This window comes from Phodopus roborovskii, unplaced genomic scaffold (genome assembly GCF_943737965.1).
Source record: "Phodopus roborovskii unplaced genomic scaffold, PHOROB, whole genome shotgun sequence".
Lineage (NCBI taxonomy): Eukaryota > Metazoa > Chordata > Mammalia > Rodentia > Cricetidae > Phodopus > Phodopus roborovskii.
Window position 1 is genome coordinate 22,808,143 of NW_026126571.1, and position 18,829 is coordinate 22,826,971.

General features: G+C 38.8%; 1 protein-coding gene across 2 annotated transcripts in view; it reads left to right on the plus strand.

Moving 5' to 3' along the window:
• The first annotated feature begins 7,389 nt into the window (after positions 1–7,389).
• The window catches only part of Skap2 (src kinase associated phosphoprotein 2), a 147,519-nt gene continuing 136,079 nt past the window's right edge, over positions 7,390–18,829 (plus strand). The window contains exons 1-3 of one of the 2 annotated variants that reach the window (XM_051202830.1): positions 7,390–7,619; positions 16,265–16,370; positions 16,960–16,985. In XM_051202830.1, the coding sequence (XP_051058787.1) occupies positions 7,553–7,619; positions 16,265–16,370; positions 16,960–16,985 (199 nt within the window). In that variant the 5' untranslated portion in view covers positions 7,390–7,552. The remainder of the gene's footprint in view (positions 7,620–16,264; positions 16,371–16,959; positions 16,986–18,829) is intronic. The other variant, XM_051202828.1, reaches the window with a different exon arrangement.

Consider the following 18,829-nt stretch of genomic DNA (forward strand, 5'->3'; position numbering starts at 1 on the left):
AGGAATATTTTATGTTCGGCAGTCAAGTACAGTGAAAGAAAGCATGTAATTTGGGAATGATACAGAAAATCCCTTTTTGTGTTCCAGCAAATTTAAAACAATGCATTTGCCAAAGCTGCCTAAAAATATAAGGCTAGCTATGATTTCTCTGCAAAAGTTAAAGTATCTGCTTAAAAGGTAAAATTAAATGTTCCTATATGTAAACTGAGCTGGCAGAAGAGAATTCAAGCTTGGGAGTTTCTGTTCTTGTTGATGACATCTGAGTGAGGAAGCTTGGTGCTAGGGCCAAGACAGAGAACCTAAACGGGGAGGACCTTGGTTTTCAATATGCACCGTGGCTTTTAGATTGCTGAACAAATGGACTGAGGGCAGTAAAGCACATCAGTAAGAACTGCACAACTTCCAGTTTCCTTCTTGATCCCACCGACATGCCTGGCACAGTCCTCACACTGTGGACGCTGGCTTGCTGTCACCAGTACTGACACCGCCTACTGACATCTGGACAAACAAGGAGGAAACAGAAGGGAAGAATGGAGATTCAAATTACTTATGGAAGAGTGTCTTGCAGTCATGTTGCTGGGAATGAAATGTGTTCTGAAAGGGGATGGTGCTGATGTGATGGAAGGGATGGAGGGGGTGGAGTCCAAAAATTAAATGGTGATGGCCAGGCATGGTGGTGCATGCCTAAAATACCAGTACTGACTAACTCAGGATAGGCCCGGAGTATGTAATGAGACCTTACCTTAAAAATAAATAGACAAAGTTAAACGGGGTGAGAGGAAAATATGAAAGAGTTTCTGTATAGTAACATCTGATGCAAATTAGAGGCAGATACCTAATGGGATGCCTAATGGCCGAGATAAGCATGCCTCCATGAGTTCCTATTTTCTCTGTAGTGGTATACTGTAGTGGTTGAGACTTTTAAATAATATTTTCTTTTATTTTTATTGGCCTTAGAGTAGTAATTTGTAAGGCCCGACTGTTTAATATTGACAACTTTGAAAGTCACTGAAAAAAATTAAATGGCAATTTAATGTTAACAGCTGCTTATGGTTATCAAATCCATCAAGACCCTTCATGAATATATTAACTCAAATCCACTAAATTACTGTTGCTGTAGACAGCTTGGTATTTTAAAAATGCCTGGTGAGAATAAGGACACTGTAATAACAGGAAGGGCCCTGGTCATGGCTCACTGTTTTATATTGACTTAGGGCAAGAGACTCAGACCTGTTTTACTCACTTCATACTGCAGAATTGCTGCTAACTTAGCTAGAAAGAGATCTCTAGAAATGTATTAGAAAATCTTGCCTGACCCAAATTCAAGTTTTTTACTTGCCACAATAAAGAAACAAAAATAAAAACCCCATAACAAAAATAACTCATCCGAGTAAAGGTTAAAGAAAATTTAGCAAATAGTTCATACTGATATGTTTGGCTGAAACCCTATCGGGAGCTTAATTAACAAGGTGACCAGCTAGGCAGTGGTGGTGCACACCTTTAATCACAGCACTCAGGAAGCAGAGGCAGGTGGATCTCTGTGAGTCCAAGGCCAGCCTGGTCTACACAGAGAGTTCTAGGACAGTCATGGCTGTTGCATAGAGCAACCCTCTCTCAAATAAAAAAAAAAAAAAAGAAAGAAAAGAAACGAAAGAAAAACAACAGCAATAAAACCCAGGTGGCCTTGTTCTTCGATGTCTTTTCACTAAATGTTGACAGGTTGTGGGGATCCAAATTACTAAAGAGAAAACAGTGTACACTGCATGACATCTGTCCACAGATACCTTGTTTGCTTCACACTGGAGCCATTATTTGGAAGAATCATATATTTAAACTACAAAATACGGTCTCAGTTGTTATCTTTCATCCAAAGTTACTTTTGTTGCTGGGGATTGAACCTCTGACTTCATGCTTACTAGGTGAGCACTCTATCTACCATTGAGCTATATCCCCAACCTTTTTTCACTTTTTATTTTAGGCAGTGTCACTAAAGTGCCAAGGCTGATGTTAAACACTGTTGCCCATGTTAGACAGTGACACTAAATGCCCAGACTGGTGTTACTCTGTAGCTCATGTTAGACAGTGTAACTAAATGCCCAGGCTGATGCTACTCTGTAGCCCAAGTAGGTCATGCACTTGCCTTTCTTCTGTCCTCGGCTCTTTAAATAAGTGGGATGGTAGGTTCCGGCTACCATGACTGACTTGCAGCTCACTTGTTACAGGTACCACAAGACTTGGCTTCACAGACCAAGGTTTCTCATCTAAACACTTAGTCTCAATTGGTAGCATTTCAGGGAGTGATGATCAGGGCCACCTTGAGGATAGGAGGACTGGGGAAATTTAAATTACACAAGCAGATAAGCAGCCTTGAATCTTGCCCTTTTTCTGAAGGATAACTCTTTCTAACTCTGCAGTGAACCTGAATCGAAAAGAAATTTTAAGGTCAGCTATCATGCATCTCAAGTAGAAAGTTCCTCATGAGCCAGAGCAGGAGTGAAACAGTTCAAGTGGAGAGGACTGCTCATTAACTCTAGATCATGATGAAGTATTTCCTCTGCATGGTCTTAGTAAGCCTTGGGTACTAAGAATGATGAGTGACAGAAGACAACCCAGAGCTTTGGGTTCCTCTCTTCTCAGGGGTTCCAGGCAGAAGAGAACCCCAGTGTGTAGGATCCTGAATGAACTGGTTACTCTTCTTCAGCAGTGATAAAATGTTTTTAAAAGCAACTCAAACTGATTTATTTTGGATCAGTTCAAGAGTGTTACAGTTTATTATGGTAGAGGAGCTTGGCAGCTGTAGCTGCTTGGCATATATGAGGCAGCTGGTTCCATTGTGTTGGTCAGGAAGCAGAGAGCTTGAGGTAAGAATGCAGGCTGGGCAATCCCTTGCCAACTCCTCCTCTAGGGTTCTGTGTCTGCCAACTAGATCCCATGGCCAAAACATTCCACACTTTACAAGACAGCACCACAAGTTGGGGGACCACATGTTCAAACACACAAATCTGTGGGGATCTATTTCATGTTCAAATCATAACAGGGGGTGAGACAGTTATCTTCCAGAAGACTAGATGTAATCAAGTAAACATGTTCCTTTACTGAAAGTTGGTTTAATTGGGATTTGGTCTCAGAGCCATTTAGAGGCATGATAAAAGCTTAGAACTAGATTGTCATCCAAATTGACCTTATAGCTAGGCTGGTGGTATGGCTCAGTTGTAGTGTTTGCATGCATGAAGCCTTGTGTTATTCATTGGTGAGGTGGGTGAACACAACACTGAGCATCTAGAAAGAGAGAGTTGGGTTATGAGTGGGTAAGAGCCAACCCTCTGACAGGTCCAGAACTGGAATGAAGGCTCCCATCTTATTCCCAATTTATAGAATCCTAAAGATATAGAACATCTTGGAACTCAAATCCAACCCATGTAAAATTGTTTATTCTCCTTATATTAAAATGATTGCTCTAGACAGAAAAGGATCTGAGTACATGTATATGCAAATAAGAGGAACAGCAAATTAAATGGATGAGTCTGTTGTCTTGCTATTGTAACAAACTATACTAATAAGAGGAATAATTATGGTGTGGGCTGGGACTGTATCTCAGTGGAGAACACTTGCCTAGCAAGCAGAGGCTGTGACTTTGATCACTGGGACAAACTACCCACGACAAAGAAATTATAACCTAAAAGCAGTCATGAACTACTTCTATGAGAATTTTCTGATTCTCATTGAGTTCAATGTCACATTTTTTAGGGGGGAAAATCCATATGAATTCCAATGAGAATATAACTTTTTCTTGTTTATTGCCAAATAATGATAAGTACACATCATATCTAGAAACTTCAAATGGTAATAAAGATAAGTTAGGAAACAAAACAAATCTTCATTTTTAAACAGTCTTTAAAAGCCAATACTAGGTGACTTGAAAGGCAGGTTTAAAAGTTTTTTTTGTGGGTTAAACTTAGAACTAAACAACATCTCAGTTACTTCTTTTGTCTAATATACTCAGCCTACGCAAGTACAAGTCTGTCTCGGTTGTTCCATCTCTTGGTACTTACTCTAGAAAAGCCAGTGGCTAGAATGAAAGGGCAATCATCTGCCCCAAAGAGAAACCCATTTTGTCAAGGACTAGGAGCCAATGAGGAAGCAAGGGTGCCAGCCCACAGCCCAAGGATAAGCTATCTCTAGTCAGATCCTCGTAGCTGTGGATGACTGCTACTGGGCCTCATGGGAGATACTGAGGCAGGGTCATGTCAATCTGCTTGTGGATTCTTAACCATCATAGCTGTGGAACAAAAGCTGCTAACTTTTATTATGCAGAAATAAATAGCAGACTCTTCTTCTTCTTCTATATGAAAGCTAACCAGAAATGAAGATGAGAGGCAAAGGAAAGTAGATTATGTTTTGGACATTGTCATCTTTTATCCCAGGCACATGTAAATTATTTTAAATATAAGTCTGTGGGCATGTCCTTGTTCAGCACCCTGCATTTATTTTGAACGTCATAGAAAAGGGGGTTAGTTTTAGTTCTAGGGATGTATATTATTTTATTTGAACTGGAGGATCTATTGCTGAGAAAAGAAATCAAGAGACTTTCTGAGAGTCTAGGATTTTTCTGTGGAATGAGATGGAGGCCTCAACCTCTTTTGGGTTGAGATTTAAAGTTTCATTTATTATTATTATTTAAATCCTAACACAACTAATGTATGAAAAGTATTATTTGATTTCTCTACTAGTTTTGTTATGACACATTTGAAGACAAGAGAAATAAGAATCCATTTCTTTCAGTCTATTTCTCTTTCCATCTTAAAATCAATGCAGTAACTTTAGCAAGGCATACTAAAAATAATGGCATATATAAAGCATTGCCTAAGTGCATCCATCACAGACACAGGAAAAAACCTGTGTCTGAAAATGGTTTTCTAAATAGAAGAAGTGTGTTTCATACAAAAAGTCCATTTCTGTTATTGCCTTTTTTATTTGGACTACTAGATGCTATACATTTTAAGGGTTTCTTGTCTCTTGCTAACAAGAAGGCATTGTCATAATGAGCAGTGTAGACACTGCATTTGAGCTACTCTAAAGCGCTGTCTATTTGATAGAGCAAATCACCGCCATTCCTTTGTGGAATAAGCTGAGTACAAATAAATAAGACATAAGAATAAAAAAATGTGGTCAGTTCTATCTAAAGGCAAGAAAGAATTGGGCTGTCTAGAGGCTCTTAATAAAAAAAGTGACAAGACAGAGAATGTATAAGACTAGAGTAAAGGGAGGAATAGTTTTTCCTAACATAAACTGTCCACAGAATAGCTTCTTATTTAGGAAAGTGGATGATCTTGTGGTTTAATGATGGTTCTTAATTCTTTAAAGTGAGAAGAATAAAATTTACTTTTAATTCCACAAAAAAAAAGAATTTTAATTTTCAGCACTCTCTTTATTATTTATCACACTGCTCATCTGGGTAGGAATTTTTTATTCCATTTTGGCTAAACAGACACTTTGAAGGTGTCTTTTTTTGTTATTATTTTGCATGGTTTACTTGAATGGCTAGATTTTTGTTTCTGCTGTTTTGTAAGACATGGGCACCTAAATATTCTAAATTTTCCTTTTAGAATTAGTGTTCAGTATTGTCTCTTTGAGAATTACTAAGTATCAAAGTGCATTTGAGTATTAATTTTTATGAGTACTATCTGAAAAAAAAACTGGTATTTATTCAATTGGTGCTGGGAATTGTACATACTAAGCACATATTTTGATCTACCCCCTAACCTTGACATTTTTTAAATAAAATATTTATAATAGTGCCATTATTCTATGCTAGGCTTAGGATTCCAGCTGGGGATGACACTTAACTACACATTTTCCTCTGTAGAAATTGGGAAATAGTAGTGAAATCCTTCTCAAAATCAAATCTCAACACGGCTTATATTTGTCTATGAGACAGCTTTTCATTTAATCAGAGTCTCTGGGGTTGGACTTAAGAATTCACACCTTAGCAGTTTCTCTCCGTGAAATCTAAGGCAGATTAAAGCATAAGTAACATTGATCTAAAGAAAGCTGGGCTTAGTAGCCCATGCCTTTAATCCTGGTACTCATGAGGTAGAACTCATAGTGAGTTCTACAACACCCAGAACCACATAGTGAGATCCAGTTTTGAAAATAAAACAAAATTTTAAAAAGAAGCTGAGTGTACAGGAATAAGCAATTTATATTTTGATTGGAGCTTGGACACGCTATTCAGAGTAGAACATTAATACCTAGGAGAAATAATAAACTATAGCCACCGTCTCTATCAAGGGAAATGTGGGTAAGGTGATATTCATGTGCCATTTTGAAAATGATGTGCCAAAGGAAAGATGGAAAGTGCAACTTAGGGCATTTCTGTAGCCACTTTTCCAAGCATAAATTTACCACAGTGGGCACTAATATGTTTTGCTTTGTCAGTTTCTATTTGAAGACTCCTATCAGCCTCTTCTGTATTCTTCAGTGACTGGCAACTTCATTTTATTCGATAACATTTAAGTCTACACAGTAGGTTTAAGTGATTGTAAAAGTTAATGGCACTTGAATGTTATTATCATTCACACACACACACACACACACACACACACACACGACTTTAAAGACTCAAATTGTCTTCTTGGGATTTAGTGTAAACCTGTAAGATTTAAGGACAGAAGGCTCAGTCTTTGCTGATTAAAGAAAACAAATTTTATATATTCCTTTTCCTAATCACTACCAGCAATTAAAAAATACTTACAGGTGGACCGTGGTACAGGTGGATTATTAGTAGTACCAACTTAGCTTCCTGGGTGCCCGCCCCCAAAAGGATAAGGACTAGGACTTCCGTCAGAGCTAGGGAAATCTTTCATTCCAAGGACAGGTAGAAAAGTACTGTCAAGGCCAATCAGAACGCTCCACCGTTTTAGGCTTGGGACTCTCAGGAAGGACTGGCGGAAAATGGGACTTTGTTACCTTCAAAGGGGGCCACGCTAGTAGGGTGGTGGTGGTGGAAACTTCCTGGTGGGTTACAGACAAGGGGTTTAAACCTTGGTTGGAACGACCACTGATCAGATGGTCCCTAAACAGGAAAGTGTGTAGGCGGAGACATTATTTCCCGGAATCCTGGAGACAGAGTGAGGTGTGGCTGTGGTACCAGCACCAAAAATGGCGCGGACGCACTTCAAGGCCCGGTCAGGTGACCAGGCACCAATCCACCGCCTTCCCTCTGCGGCCCCGCCTCTAGCGCCCCTCGCGTGTGGGCGTGGCCTTCCCGGAGGTGATGTGGGCGTGGCCTGCCCGGAGGCGCTTTCTTTTGATACTCAGAAAGCAAGAGCTACGCAAGCGCAGTCGGGCTCCAAGCCCGTTCTCCCCGCCCCTCACCCATGGCCCCGCCCCGTTCTCCCGGGCGGGGCGGGGCAGGGCCCGGCGTCCAGCGACCGCTGGCTGAAGAGCCAGTGACTTCCTTGTTGTGCGTCTCGGCCTGGCCGTGTCCCGGCTCGTAGCCCCTCGGTGCTCACCCGGACGGCTTGCCCGAGTCTAGGTCCCAGCCACAACCATGCCTAACCCCAGCAGCACGTCCTGTCCCGGCCCCCTCCCTGAGGAAATCAGGAACCTGTTGGCAGGTAAAATGCGAGAAGGGGGCGGTGACACTGGGGGCGGGGGCGCGGGACGGCGAGCCGGTAGGGACAGAGGCGCTTACGCTTTACCTGCCCGCCATGGGGACGGGCCGAGTAGGGGGATCAGGGTGCCTGGGTGCCGGGGTGCCGGGACGAGAAGGGAGGGGGCGTGTATGCTGAAATGTGCTGATTCTCCCCGGGAGCCGGTTAAGACTTGTTTCCTAAAGATCTGAATGTGAGGGCGGCAGATGGATAGCAAACGTTGACGAATGCATGTGGAGAACTGCGAAGGTAGATGTCCAAGCACTAGTTCCTGGTGGCCAGGTCAGGAGGGGTGCAGCTGTTAGTTAGCAAGGGCGCTTTAGGGCCGCAGGTGTTGGGAGGTAGAAAGTGAAAAGGTGCTATTTTAAAGGATCCGTTTTCTTGGTCAGGTCAAACATGTTTATATTTTTGAAGTGAGCCCGATTTTCAAATGGCCACTACCTCCAGCCTCAGTAAAGTGAAAAAGGAAGGATGTGTTAAAAGTCCTACTTCCTGTGTCTTGTGGTGAAAGAACTTAATCTTTTGCACCCTCATCTTCCCCTTTTTGGTTTTACATTCCCATTTATAGGAACTTTGAGGAGTTGAAATATGGTTCCTAGTGCTACTATGAGTCTACTGTTAGTACTGTATGGAGCTCTCTAGGTCTGTACAAAGTAGAGGATACCCATTTTAGAGTAGCACAAGACTTTCCTACTCTGATGGTCTTGGATACCATCATATACTTTGTCTTGTTGATGTCAAAATTCTGGAAATGGAGTAATTTTAGTTTTGTTGTTTCTAAAATATTTCTTCCAATACTGAACTTGGATAACTAAATTAAAAAGTTTCTCCTAGATGCCTGTTTTAAGTTGTGTACTTTAGTTGTCAAAAAAACAACTAAAATGTAACAATTGAAGTAATAAGTTACTGTTGCAATAGTGTGAGAGCAAGCATCATAATACCTTGTTAAGTTGTTGGCTCTTGTGCATCATGAAGATGATCGAAAAATGCAAGTACATGTATGGGTGCGGACTTGTGTTTGTATGATCATGATACAGGGTGATGGTGTATTATGTTACTCTGAGAGATGCTTCTTGTCATTAACGAGTGTCATTAAGAGAAATGATGAAAGACCTATAGATGCTGATATAAGGAAGCATTTTTTTCCCATTATATGAGCACTTATAGGCGTACCAATTTTGTTTTACTATAGTTAACTTTTTTTGAGGGGGTCCAATTCTGGAATTGCATGTTTAGAAAAGTATCTTAAAAACTAGATCAGAAAAAAGTGTTTTATTCCAGAAATGTCATTGTTATTGTTTTCAGGTTATTCCAAATCCTTTTCTTTTTGTTTGTTTGTTTTAAAAAAAAATACCTTTGTTTAGCTTTCAAAGAGTGACAGCTCCCTTAGTAGCAAGTTATCATATGGACCCACAGCTGTACTTCTGACATAGTGTGTATGCTATGTGAACTATGAGACCCATCATTCTCTGACCTTAATAGATTACAAGTATTTTCTGTGACTTTCTCTTGTATCTTGTAAACCAAAGCTTAGAATTACACATTTACCTGCTACTGCTAACTTTCTGTATATTTCTGCCATCTGCTAAGTCAGAGGTTGTACTAGCACAGTTTTTGAAATTAACTTTTTATGATATACAGGAGGGATTAAAACAAATATTGAAGCAATAAATGTTTGCAGATTACAAGTTTGGGTTACATTTTATTTTTAGAAGATGTCTTTAGCTCATGGATACAGTATATAGTAAAGGAATTAAACAAGTGAGCTAGCCTTTTTCACCACTTAAAATAACTTCTAAGCAGTCAAAGATGATTGTTAAGATTTTATGTTTAATTAACATCTTTAGACTAGATGCTCTAAGCAGTATGTCACCCTTGAATCTTACTGTGATGCACGTTGATGATTCCACCAGTGTTTTGGGTGATAGTACATGATTAAATATAGAATTGTAAAATTAGAGTGAAGTATTTTAATTCATTGGATTTGAGAGATATTGCTGATTTACTTAGTGTATTCTTTTTTAAACTGAAGAAGAGATAGTGATCCTGGTACTTGTAAGTAGTTAAGGCTCTTAAAATTTGAGGCACAGTATGAATTAGATAAGGAACCAACCTTTACAAGAATTTAAAATCCTCTGCTTTCAGAAGAAAGAAAAATGACATTTCATTTTATGTGTCATATGTTCATTATCTGAGTCATCATATGTCACACTTGTTCAGAATTTGCTTGATGGAGATAGGTGCTCAAATGTATTTTTTTGTAATCATACTTTTTTCTTTGTCATTATTTTGCTTTTTGATAGTAACTTTAGATTGCCATTTCACTATTTGTCCCCTCCTTATTTCTTTCATCTTTAAAAACACTGTATAGAAAAGTAAAACTAAAGTTTCTATTCTTAACTCACAGTTAATAATATCCTTGAAAAAAAAAAACGACAGCATAGTTTAAGCAGTTATAGTTTCTATAGCATCGATACACTAAAAATTGAAGGCCTATATTTTTTAAAAATAAGAAATATTCAAGTCTTCTTTTTAGGACAGTTTATATAACATTTTGTTGAATCAACCTCTGACCTCCCTCCCCAACAATGGAAGAACAGGTTTATCTTGGATAATTAAAACCAAAGGATAGACCTAAGTCTTGGCCATTTAATCTTACCCCATACCCAAATATTTTGACTAGGACTAATAGCAAAATGGTCTTGATTTATGTGAGTTCTCCTCCAGCAGAAGAAGGTGAGCAGCTCTGGCAGTGCCGCCTGCTGTCCTCAGTTTTTAATAACCTTTAGATATGGGTTTGTCAGTAGTCTGCCATCAAATCTCTGCCATCAGACTCCTCATCCATTCACATCATGACAACACATTTTAAAAGGAAAGCTGGAAGAGCGTGTTACCTTCTTCTTAATAAATTAGAAAATAAAAGCAGTGTTAGGAGAAAATAGCCATCAGTGTGCTGAAAAATTAAGATAAAACGGAACAAACCATAACAAAGTGCCTATATGGTTTCAGCAAAATGACCTTGAGATTTTGTTCAGATGCAGTTTTGTTTAGAAATATTGCCTTTTCCCCCTACTGGGGATTTCCAGAGCATTTTTTTTTTTTTCTTTTACTTTAAACCTCCACACAGTGTAATCGATAACCTCTTTAGGGACACTTGATTAAGAATGCAATTCAGTTGAAACCAAGGTAAAATGGTTTCAATGTCAAGTACAGTATGGTTCGTTTCTCACCTTTCCAATTCCTGTTTATAATTTGGTCAACATTTTGGTCTTATTTTCTGTGTGAGAATTATTTATGGTATATCTTGTGTTCCTTCTGGAGCATTGGCTGAGTATGCAAAGGGAAGAGTGCCACCTACTGAGTCACCAATAGTCACCTACTTCTTAGTACCTGGATTATCCAACAGAGCAAGAGCAAGCCTGCCCCATTTTGGCAGCAGCAGCTAATGAGTATAAAGTTGATAAGAGAACATATGATCCGAAAGTGAAATCAGCCTATGGCATCTCTGAAATACTTTCTCTTACAAGTAGGGGTAGGAGTTTGCAAATCAAAGGGCTAGAATCCTACCAGGATTTTGTCTGGCTCAAATAGTATCTGTAAATGAAGATGTAGTATTGGGAAATTTATTTATCTGTTATGACTAAAATGCCTTTTCTTTTTCCTCGCTGGGGGCTATTTTTGAATGGCATTACATTGAAAGTATTTTTGCCTTGGATTACTAAGTAAATCTCTTGATGTTATGAACATTTAAATAGTTAATCTAATCTTAATCAGTATTAGTTTCTTTCAAAACATCTAAATGTCCTAAAAAAAAAAAAAAATGAGCAGGTTGTAAGCTTTCCAAGTATGTTTATCTCTGCCAAGTGGCTTGCCTTAACATACTTGTGGAAAGAAGGTAAGGGTGCCAGAGGAAGAAAACCTCTGGTGATTTGAAACACAGTCGTTCAGTTGTCTCACATAAATTGAACATTAAGTGTCATATATGGGTGATAAAAGAGACATAGGCTAGGTTTTATACACTCATTATTCATTTAGTTTGTCTTTTTCAATTAAAGCCAAGTCTATCTTTTTCATTCCACCGAGTTTACATTTCTTTTTCAATCACATTTTGCACGCATTACAATAGATGCTACCCAACAGTGGTTGGATATAGTGTAAATCTCAGACTAATGTGTTGCTTTCTGAGGCCTCTTTGAAAATGTGTGGTGAAAAGGTTTTGATTAGATAAATCTAAAGAGGATGAAAAATGGCCAGACTTATCTGTCAACATCAGCTTTTTATCAAAATAAACTATTTAGTGCGTAAAGCCGGTTTTGAAAAGTTTGTAGCTGATTGGGTTATAAAACTCAGATATGCTTTACCCATTGCACTTGGTGATCTGTGCTCCTTCATGTCTCTTTCCATGTTTGAAAAGCTGTACTGCAGGAAAGTGCAAGGTAATCTAGGGGAAGGCATTGACTAGAACAATCAATAACTTTTCAATTAGCCATTTTCCCAACTTTGGGTATTTGGCTCCATTAATCTGCATGTGCCCAGTTTAATTGATTTTTCTATTTTCCCCAGAAGTTTTGGTCAGTTCATTCCCTGGTTTAACAGAAAGTGTTCTGTTCTGATGGCAGCTGAAAGTGTAGGCTTTAAGTTAACACATTAAGTTGTGTGACAGATAGCTCAAAGAACACAAAGTAAAAGCTGGTTCACACCATAAGGTAGGAAAACATTTGGAATTAAGTAGTAAAGCCATTTGGGGTGCCATGATTGGTTCTTACAGTTATTTTATTGATCTGGGACTTAGCAAATGGTGGTAGATCCATCTCAGTTCTTTCTTTCTCTCTCAGGCAGATTCAGGCCATCCCAGAGGTGGTGTGTGTGTGTGTGTGTGTGTGTGTGTGTGTGTGTGTGTGTGTGTGTGTGTGTGTACTAGGTGGGCAGAAGAGGGAGGCTACCTTAGTGACCTGTTCTCCAGGCTGCAGATCTCATTCTAAGCTGTGCCATATAGGCGGGACATGGTGAGAGCAGGTGCTGAACTCTTACTGCCTCTTGGAGGAGTTATCATTGGAAGAGTTTTCTTGTATCTTGCAGTGTGTGTGTGTTTGTGTGTGTGTGTGTGTGTGTGTGTGTGTGTGTGTGTGTGTGTGTCAGAAAGAGAGAGAGAGAGAGAGACCTGTCCTCATTGACTCTAGAGTAAGACAGGGTGGCAGTTTTTCTAGGGGTTCATATATACAAAGAAAAAGAAAGAAAGCAAAAAGGATACTGGAAGTACCATTCAGAGGGTGGAGTGTTAAGTGCTTGCCTCTTCAGGGTCATAAGTCTGCTGAGTGACCTCTGACTTAGCTGCATAAGGGTTGTTGAGCCAGAACATGTCATTTTTTAAATTTTGTTTTTCAGACCTTAACATTTATGTACAAAACAGTTGTAAATCTGATCTTTCAGCTGCCTTGCTCCAGATCTTTACAGCTGTTCCCGCTGGAAGGCTTACTCTTGACAAAATTAAGGTGTAATAGGAGCAAACGTTACCACCACATTTACTTTCACTAGGTTAACCTTTTCCTGTTGCTAATGTGCAGTTGGAGGCCCATGGAAGTGGGGGTGATTCTGCAGGCTGTGTGACCTGCAGCCCTCGAGGGTAAGAAGAGGTGGGGGACCACAGGATCTTGTTGCGTTGGTGGCACCCTCTTTCCCAGGCTTTATTAGCAGGAGCCAGTAGCCTCCCGCATCCTGCTTTTCCGTGGCTGGAGCCGGTGGGTAAAATAAAATCTCACCTCAGAGAAAAAGATTCTCAATCCCTGGACCCAGTGGCCAGTCTGCGCTGGCTGACCTTTTCTTGTAGTCAAATTACTACGATTCCCGGAATTACAGGCAGAAAGCAGTCAGCGAAATCTACATATGAACAGAAGGACACGACCCCTAAAGGAAGGTGAAAGGGCCAAGGCGGCTTGCTAACTCACCGCCCAGGCTTCTTTACCATTTGCAGGGCTATTTAGAGCACAATAAAAAGCTTCAAATCTCTTTTCCAACCAGCCAGAGGAGCGCTTGATTTGCCCAAGAGTTTTATTGCTGGCTTTTGAAATATTACTCTGGGTTTGAGGTACAAAGCCGTAGAGCCAGTCCCATTTGTCTGGCGTGGCTGCTCCAAGCTCAGCACTCTGAGCCCAACTCTCCGCTCCCAGCTATGTGGACAAGAACCGGAGGTTTAAGTCTGTCTGGGTTTGGGCTCCTTTCTGGGGGGCAAGGCTGGGGCACGCCAGGACAGCCTGGTCCCTGGTCCCTGCTCCGGAGCTGGCAAAAACTCGAGGGAGCAATGTCGGCGAGCTATACAGTACCGCTGTCGCTGCCAGGACAGGCTACATATTCCATCCGTTAGATCTGACGCGGTGTATATTTTAAGAAGCACCCTTGACTGGAAAAATTTAAATACCAACCAAGGCTGCGGGCAACCAACAAACCAGATTATCACAGCCTTTCCCAGCTAAAGATCTTGTTAAACACCACCAGCAGCAAAGCAGTTTCTTCTCTGCATCTCGTTGGAGAATTACCAAAAAATCCTTCCAATTGCTAGTAAGCATTTTTCTAGGAAAAAGCATGGGTATAAATATATTAAAAAGACAATTCTAGGAGAATAATGTTTTCCGTACTCTCAAGAAATACAGATTTTTCCTATACCCTTTCAACAAATGTTTTCTCAAAATAGAAGCATGGATTTGCATCCTCAGAACATATTGGGGAGGCTTTTAGGAAACAACACATAGAGCACACAACCTTTTTATTATGTTTTCTGAGTTTTTAGAAAACTGAAATGACCTTTTGAAGAAAAATAATGCAGGCAGTAATTCGTTCTGTTATTGCTTCCTGAGAGAGAAAATAGATCCTGTTTGTTTAAACTGGGATTGCATAATGAAAATGTAAAATAGGCAATTAAATACTCGTGGAAGAGGGAATTAAAGACAAACATGGAGTGAAAATAACATTAAGCAGACTGTTTACCAGTCTATGTGCCCCTGAGTCTTGCAAGTGTAGGCTGAGTTTCGGAGAGCTAGCAAAAAACAGTTAATGTGTGGATACCAGGGAAACCAATGATGATCTCTTCCAGCTCAAGTATGCTTGTCGGAAGGAGGCTTTCTTCTGTGGGTAGAAACTGCTGCTTCAAGTTTTACTGTTTTGAACCCACTTGAGAAGTTGTTCCACATACACTGACCTCTGACAATGCTTCTTTTCTCCTTAATTTAGGGGACACAGAAGGAAAGAGACATCAGGGCATTTTGCTTTCATTTCATTTTGCTACTTGATTTTAACATATTTGTTGTTACTGAATTTCAAACTAGAAGTTATTTAAAAGATTGTTTCATATTTTAATTTTATTTTCCCCCTTGTATTGATTGGCTTAGCAAAAAATTATGTACTTATTATGAATCTGTAACAGCATAATCCATATTCTTCACTTTAGCAAAATGCTTTTTGTAATCAAGAATTTAAAGTTGATTGCATTCTATTGTATATTATTAGGCTTTAAATGGTTCATTATAAAAACAGTTGAGGTTATTGCACTTTCTATTTCTTATGTGTAATATTATGTTTTGATCTTTCTACCAATTAAATTAAGAGACAAAGTAGTTAGATAAAAAGAAAGTAAAGCACACATCTTTCCAGTACCAAATGTGGGTGATTTGTAGTCATGTTTAAAATTTTAATGTAATTCTCTAAGAGATATTTTAAATTGAGCAATAGAATTCTGAAAATAAAATATGTGTAAGCTATCCAGTATTTCATGAACTATATAAGAATGGACGTGTAGGACTCAAGCCAGCAAGGGCTTCTTGGAATTTTACAGGAGAGAGTATTCATCAACAAAATATTTAGGAGTTTACTAAAAGTTTGGAACAGACTGTGAGAAATGTTACATGAAGTCCTAGAAATCTATTTCCTAGATACTATATTTTTAAATAATAGAAGAACCCATTTTTTGCTTCTTTATTTAAATAGTATTCCAGGTGGCTGAAAGCACGGTGGGAAGCAAGGGCTCACATAACCATATGACTTTTACATAGCCAGTACGAGTGGGAAGGTAGTGAGGAGGAGGATGTGATTTGGGAATCTTGGCTAGAAAAAAATGGATTTATTTTTTCCTTTAAGTATTAGCTATTATGTGTTCTTGAAAGAGGATTACACTGAGAAAAATACACTCTTGCCAGAGACTTTAGCTTATCATTATAAAATATTGCAAATGACTTGTTCTTATAGCAACTTAAAAATAATTATAAAATGATAGTAGTACATGCATAAAAGCATTCCACTTGCTTTAGAGAAGCAAATTTGTTTAATGGGGCACCATGGTTTATTAAAACGTGTGTGCTTCTTCCTAGTTTAATGATGCCAAACATCCAAATAGCATTTGCTGTTGTAAGCATCAGTTTTTTTAGTTAAGTGGTGAGTAGATTTGTTCAACTTAGTTTTTGAAACATATTTCAACTGTTGTGCTTTGGGCTGATATGCAACTACCATAGATCGCACAGATGTTAATACTTGAGTGTAGAAATAATCATTGATCTATTTGTCTTCACAAAGAATAGTTCCTTTCTGTAATTTGTACCCTCTTTTTATATTTCATGGTTTAGATGTTGAAACATTTGTAGCAGACACACTGAAAGGGGAAAATTTATCCAAGAAAGCAAAGGAAAAGAGAGAATCTCTCATTAAGAAGATAAAAGATGTAAAATCTATGTAAGTCACTTGCCTTTTATTACTAATTTCTTACTCAGAAATAACTCTGTAATTAATGTTTATTATGAAGTTAAATTTTATGTGCTGATTTATTAATGTTAAGTATTTTTAAAGGACAAAATATATTTCTACTATAATAGTTTTAAGCAGTTATAAAACCCATTTTGTAAAAAAAAATAAAAAAACCCATTTTGTTTATAGTTATATAATTTTTCTAAGTATGTTAGCAAAACATTGTGTTTATTTTGAGCATCAAGACATATTTGAGAGTTTTACTATCCATCAGACCTTGAAAAAGAAAATCTTCTAAATCGTTACTGCATTAAATAATTAAATGTAATATTAGAGATATTAAAGATATATGTTCTACTGTTAGATTTTTTTTAATTCTCTTTCTTTCATACTTAAATATTTAAAAATGCGTATACTGTAAATTCCCAAGCCTCTTGGAATTGTCATTTCAAGACAGAAATAGTATTTTCTCTAGATGTATATTTATAATATAGATTTTGGATTTGAATTATTGCCATTAATTAGACCTTGCTTTGATTTTTCAATCATATTTAAATGTCTTTTTTTTTTTTTGCAGCTACTTTCAGGAATTTCAAGACAAAGGTAAATTTAAATATGAAATCATTTTCTTTGTGGAGATTTTCAGGAGGATAATCTAACATTCTGAAATTTTATAATTGGAATCAAAAATTGAATTTACATACTATATGGTAGACCTTTAAGATGAGAGTGCTAGCTCCCCCTGCTGAGAGGAATATTAAGAAGTGTATCTAGAATCCTGTGCATTTCATAGTCTTAGGTTTTGTGTTTGTTACTGGGAACAATCTAAGTACAGGCATGTACCTGCAGTTGTTTCAGAGTCAGGCATGTTCTTGTGGTTGCACACACAGTCAGGGGTGTTCCTGTGGTTGCACACACAGTCAGGCGTGTTCCTGCAGTTGCACACACAGTCAGGCGTGTTCCTGAGTTGTTGCACACACAGTCAGGCGTGTTCCTGAGTTGTTGCACACATAGTCAGGTGTGTCCCTGAGTTGTTGCACATAGTCAGGTGTGTTCCTGCAGTTGCACACACAGTCAGGCATGTTCCTGAGTTGTTGCACACATAGTCAGGTGTGTTCCTGCAGTTGCACACACAGGGGTGTTCCTGAGTTGTTGCACACACAGTCAGGGGTGTTCCTCAGTTGTTGCACACACAGTCAGGGGTGTTCCTGAGTTGTTACACACACAGTCAGGTGTGTACCTGTGGTTGCATCCGAGTATAAGTACCCGGATGAAGCAGAGGTGGACTGTCACCTACTGCAATGTCACACCACAGGATTTTTTTTTTTATGGGGGTATAGGTAGATCTTGGCTGGATCGTGATTCATGGGACACAGGATTTACACATTCTAGAAGGTTCTTTATCACTGAGCTATGTCCCTAGCCCTTAGGTCATGTTTTCAAAGGATGTGTACAAATAGTTACAGATTTTACTTGATAGCATGAATAATATGTTTTCAAATGCTGGTTTTTATTTTGTTTTTTGTTTTTGACTTGATAAATGTGTACTTTAGAAGGTTTCAGAGATAGGAATTAGGTTTCATTGTTTTTGAAATATATGTGCATATAGTTGAGGTGACAGTTTTCAAGGCTGTTTTGGAAGGCACTGGAAGTTCCAGCTACTTCATATTTTCAGTTATTTGTGAGGACCTGCATAGTGTCTTTATTTCCACAGGGCTAGCTCACAGGCCATGACTTTCAGCTTGTGGATGCCAGTATGAAGATTACTGTGAGGTCTGCTAATCTGTGGAACTAGTTCCTGAGTGTGGCACCTTCTTACTGGGTCCCAGTGACAGTTCCTGTTTGAGCTGACTGTTAGTGAAAGGACAGCCACAGCTCCAGGACACCAAGCTCTTAGCCCCACACACTCAGTCAGTTACCAAAAAGTCACAGCATCTATGACATTCGCTTGTCAGGATCCACGTAATCCAAGTGGACCACAGGAGGATCTATCATACTGAGATGTTTTAAATATGATAAAATCTAAGCGCAGGAAAATGTCTCCTACTTTCTAGTACTTACAGTTCTGTGCTACAAGGACTCTTAAACTGTGGGCTTAATCCTGTTGCATTTACTTAGGTGAATACAAAAGAAAGAGTTTATACATTTTGATCATGATTTTTTTTAAATACAATGTATTATTTGTGAAAAAATAATAGGTACCAGATCTTTTTATAAAAAAATAATTTATTTATTCTTATTTAGTGTGTTTTGTTTGCATACATGTCTGTGTGTAGGTGTCAGATCTTGGAGTTACTGACAGTTGTGAGCTGCATGTGGGTGCTGGGAATGGAACCCTGGTCCTCAGGAAGAGCAGTCAGTGCTCTTAACTGCTGAGCCTTCTCATCAGCCCCTACATACCAGATCTTACTTCTGCTTAAAAGGTGTATTTTGCTGCACTGATTATT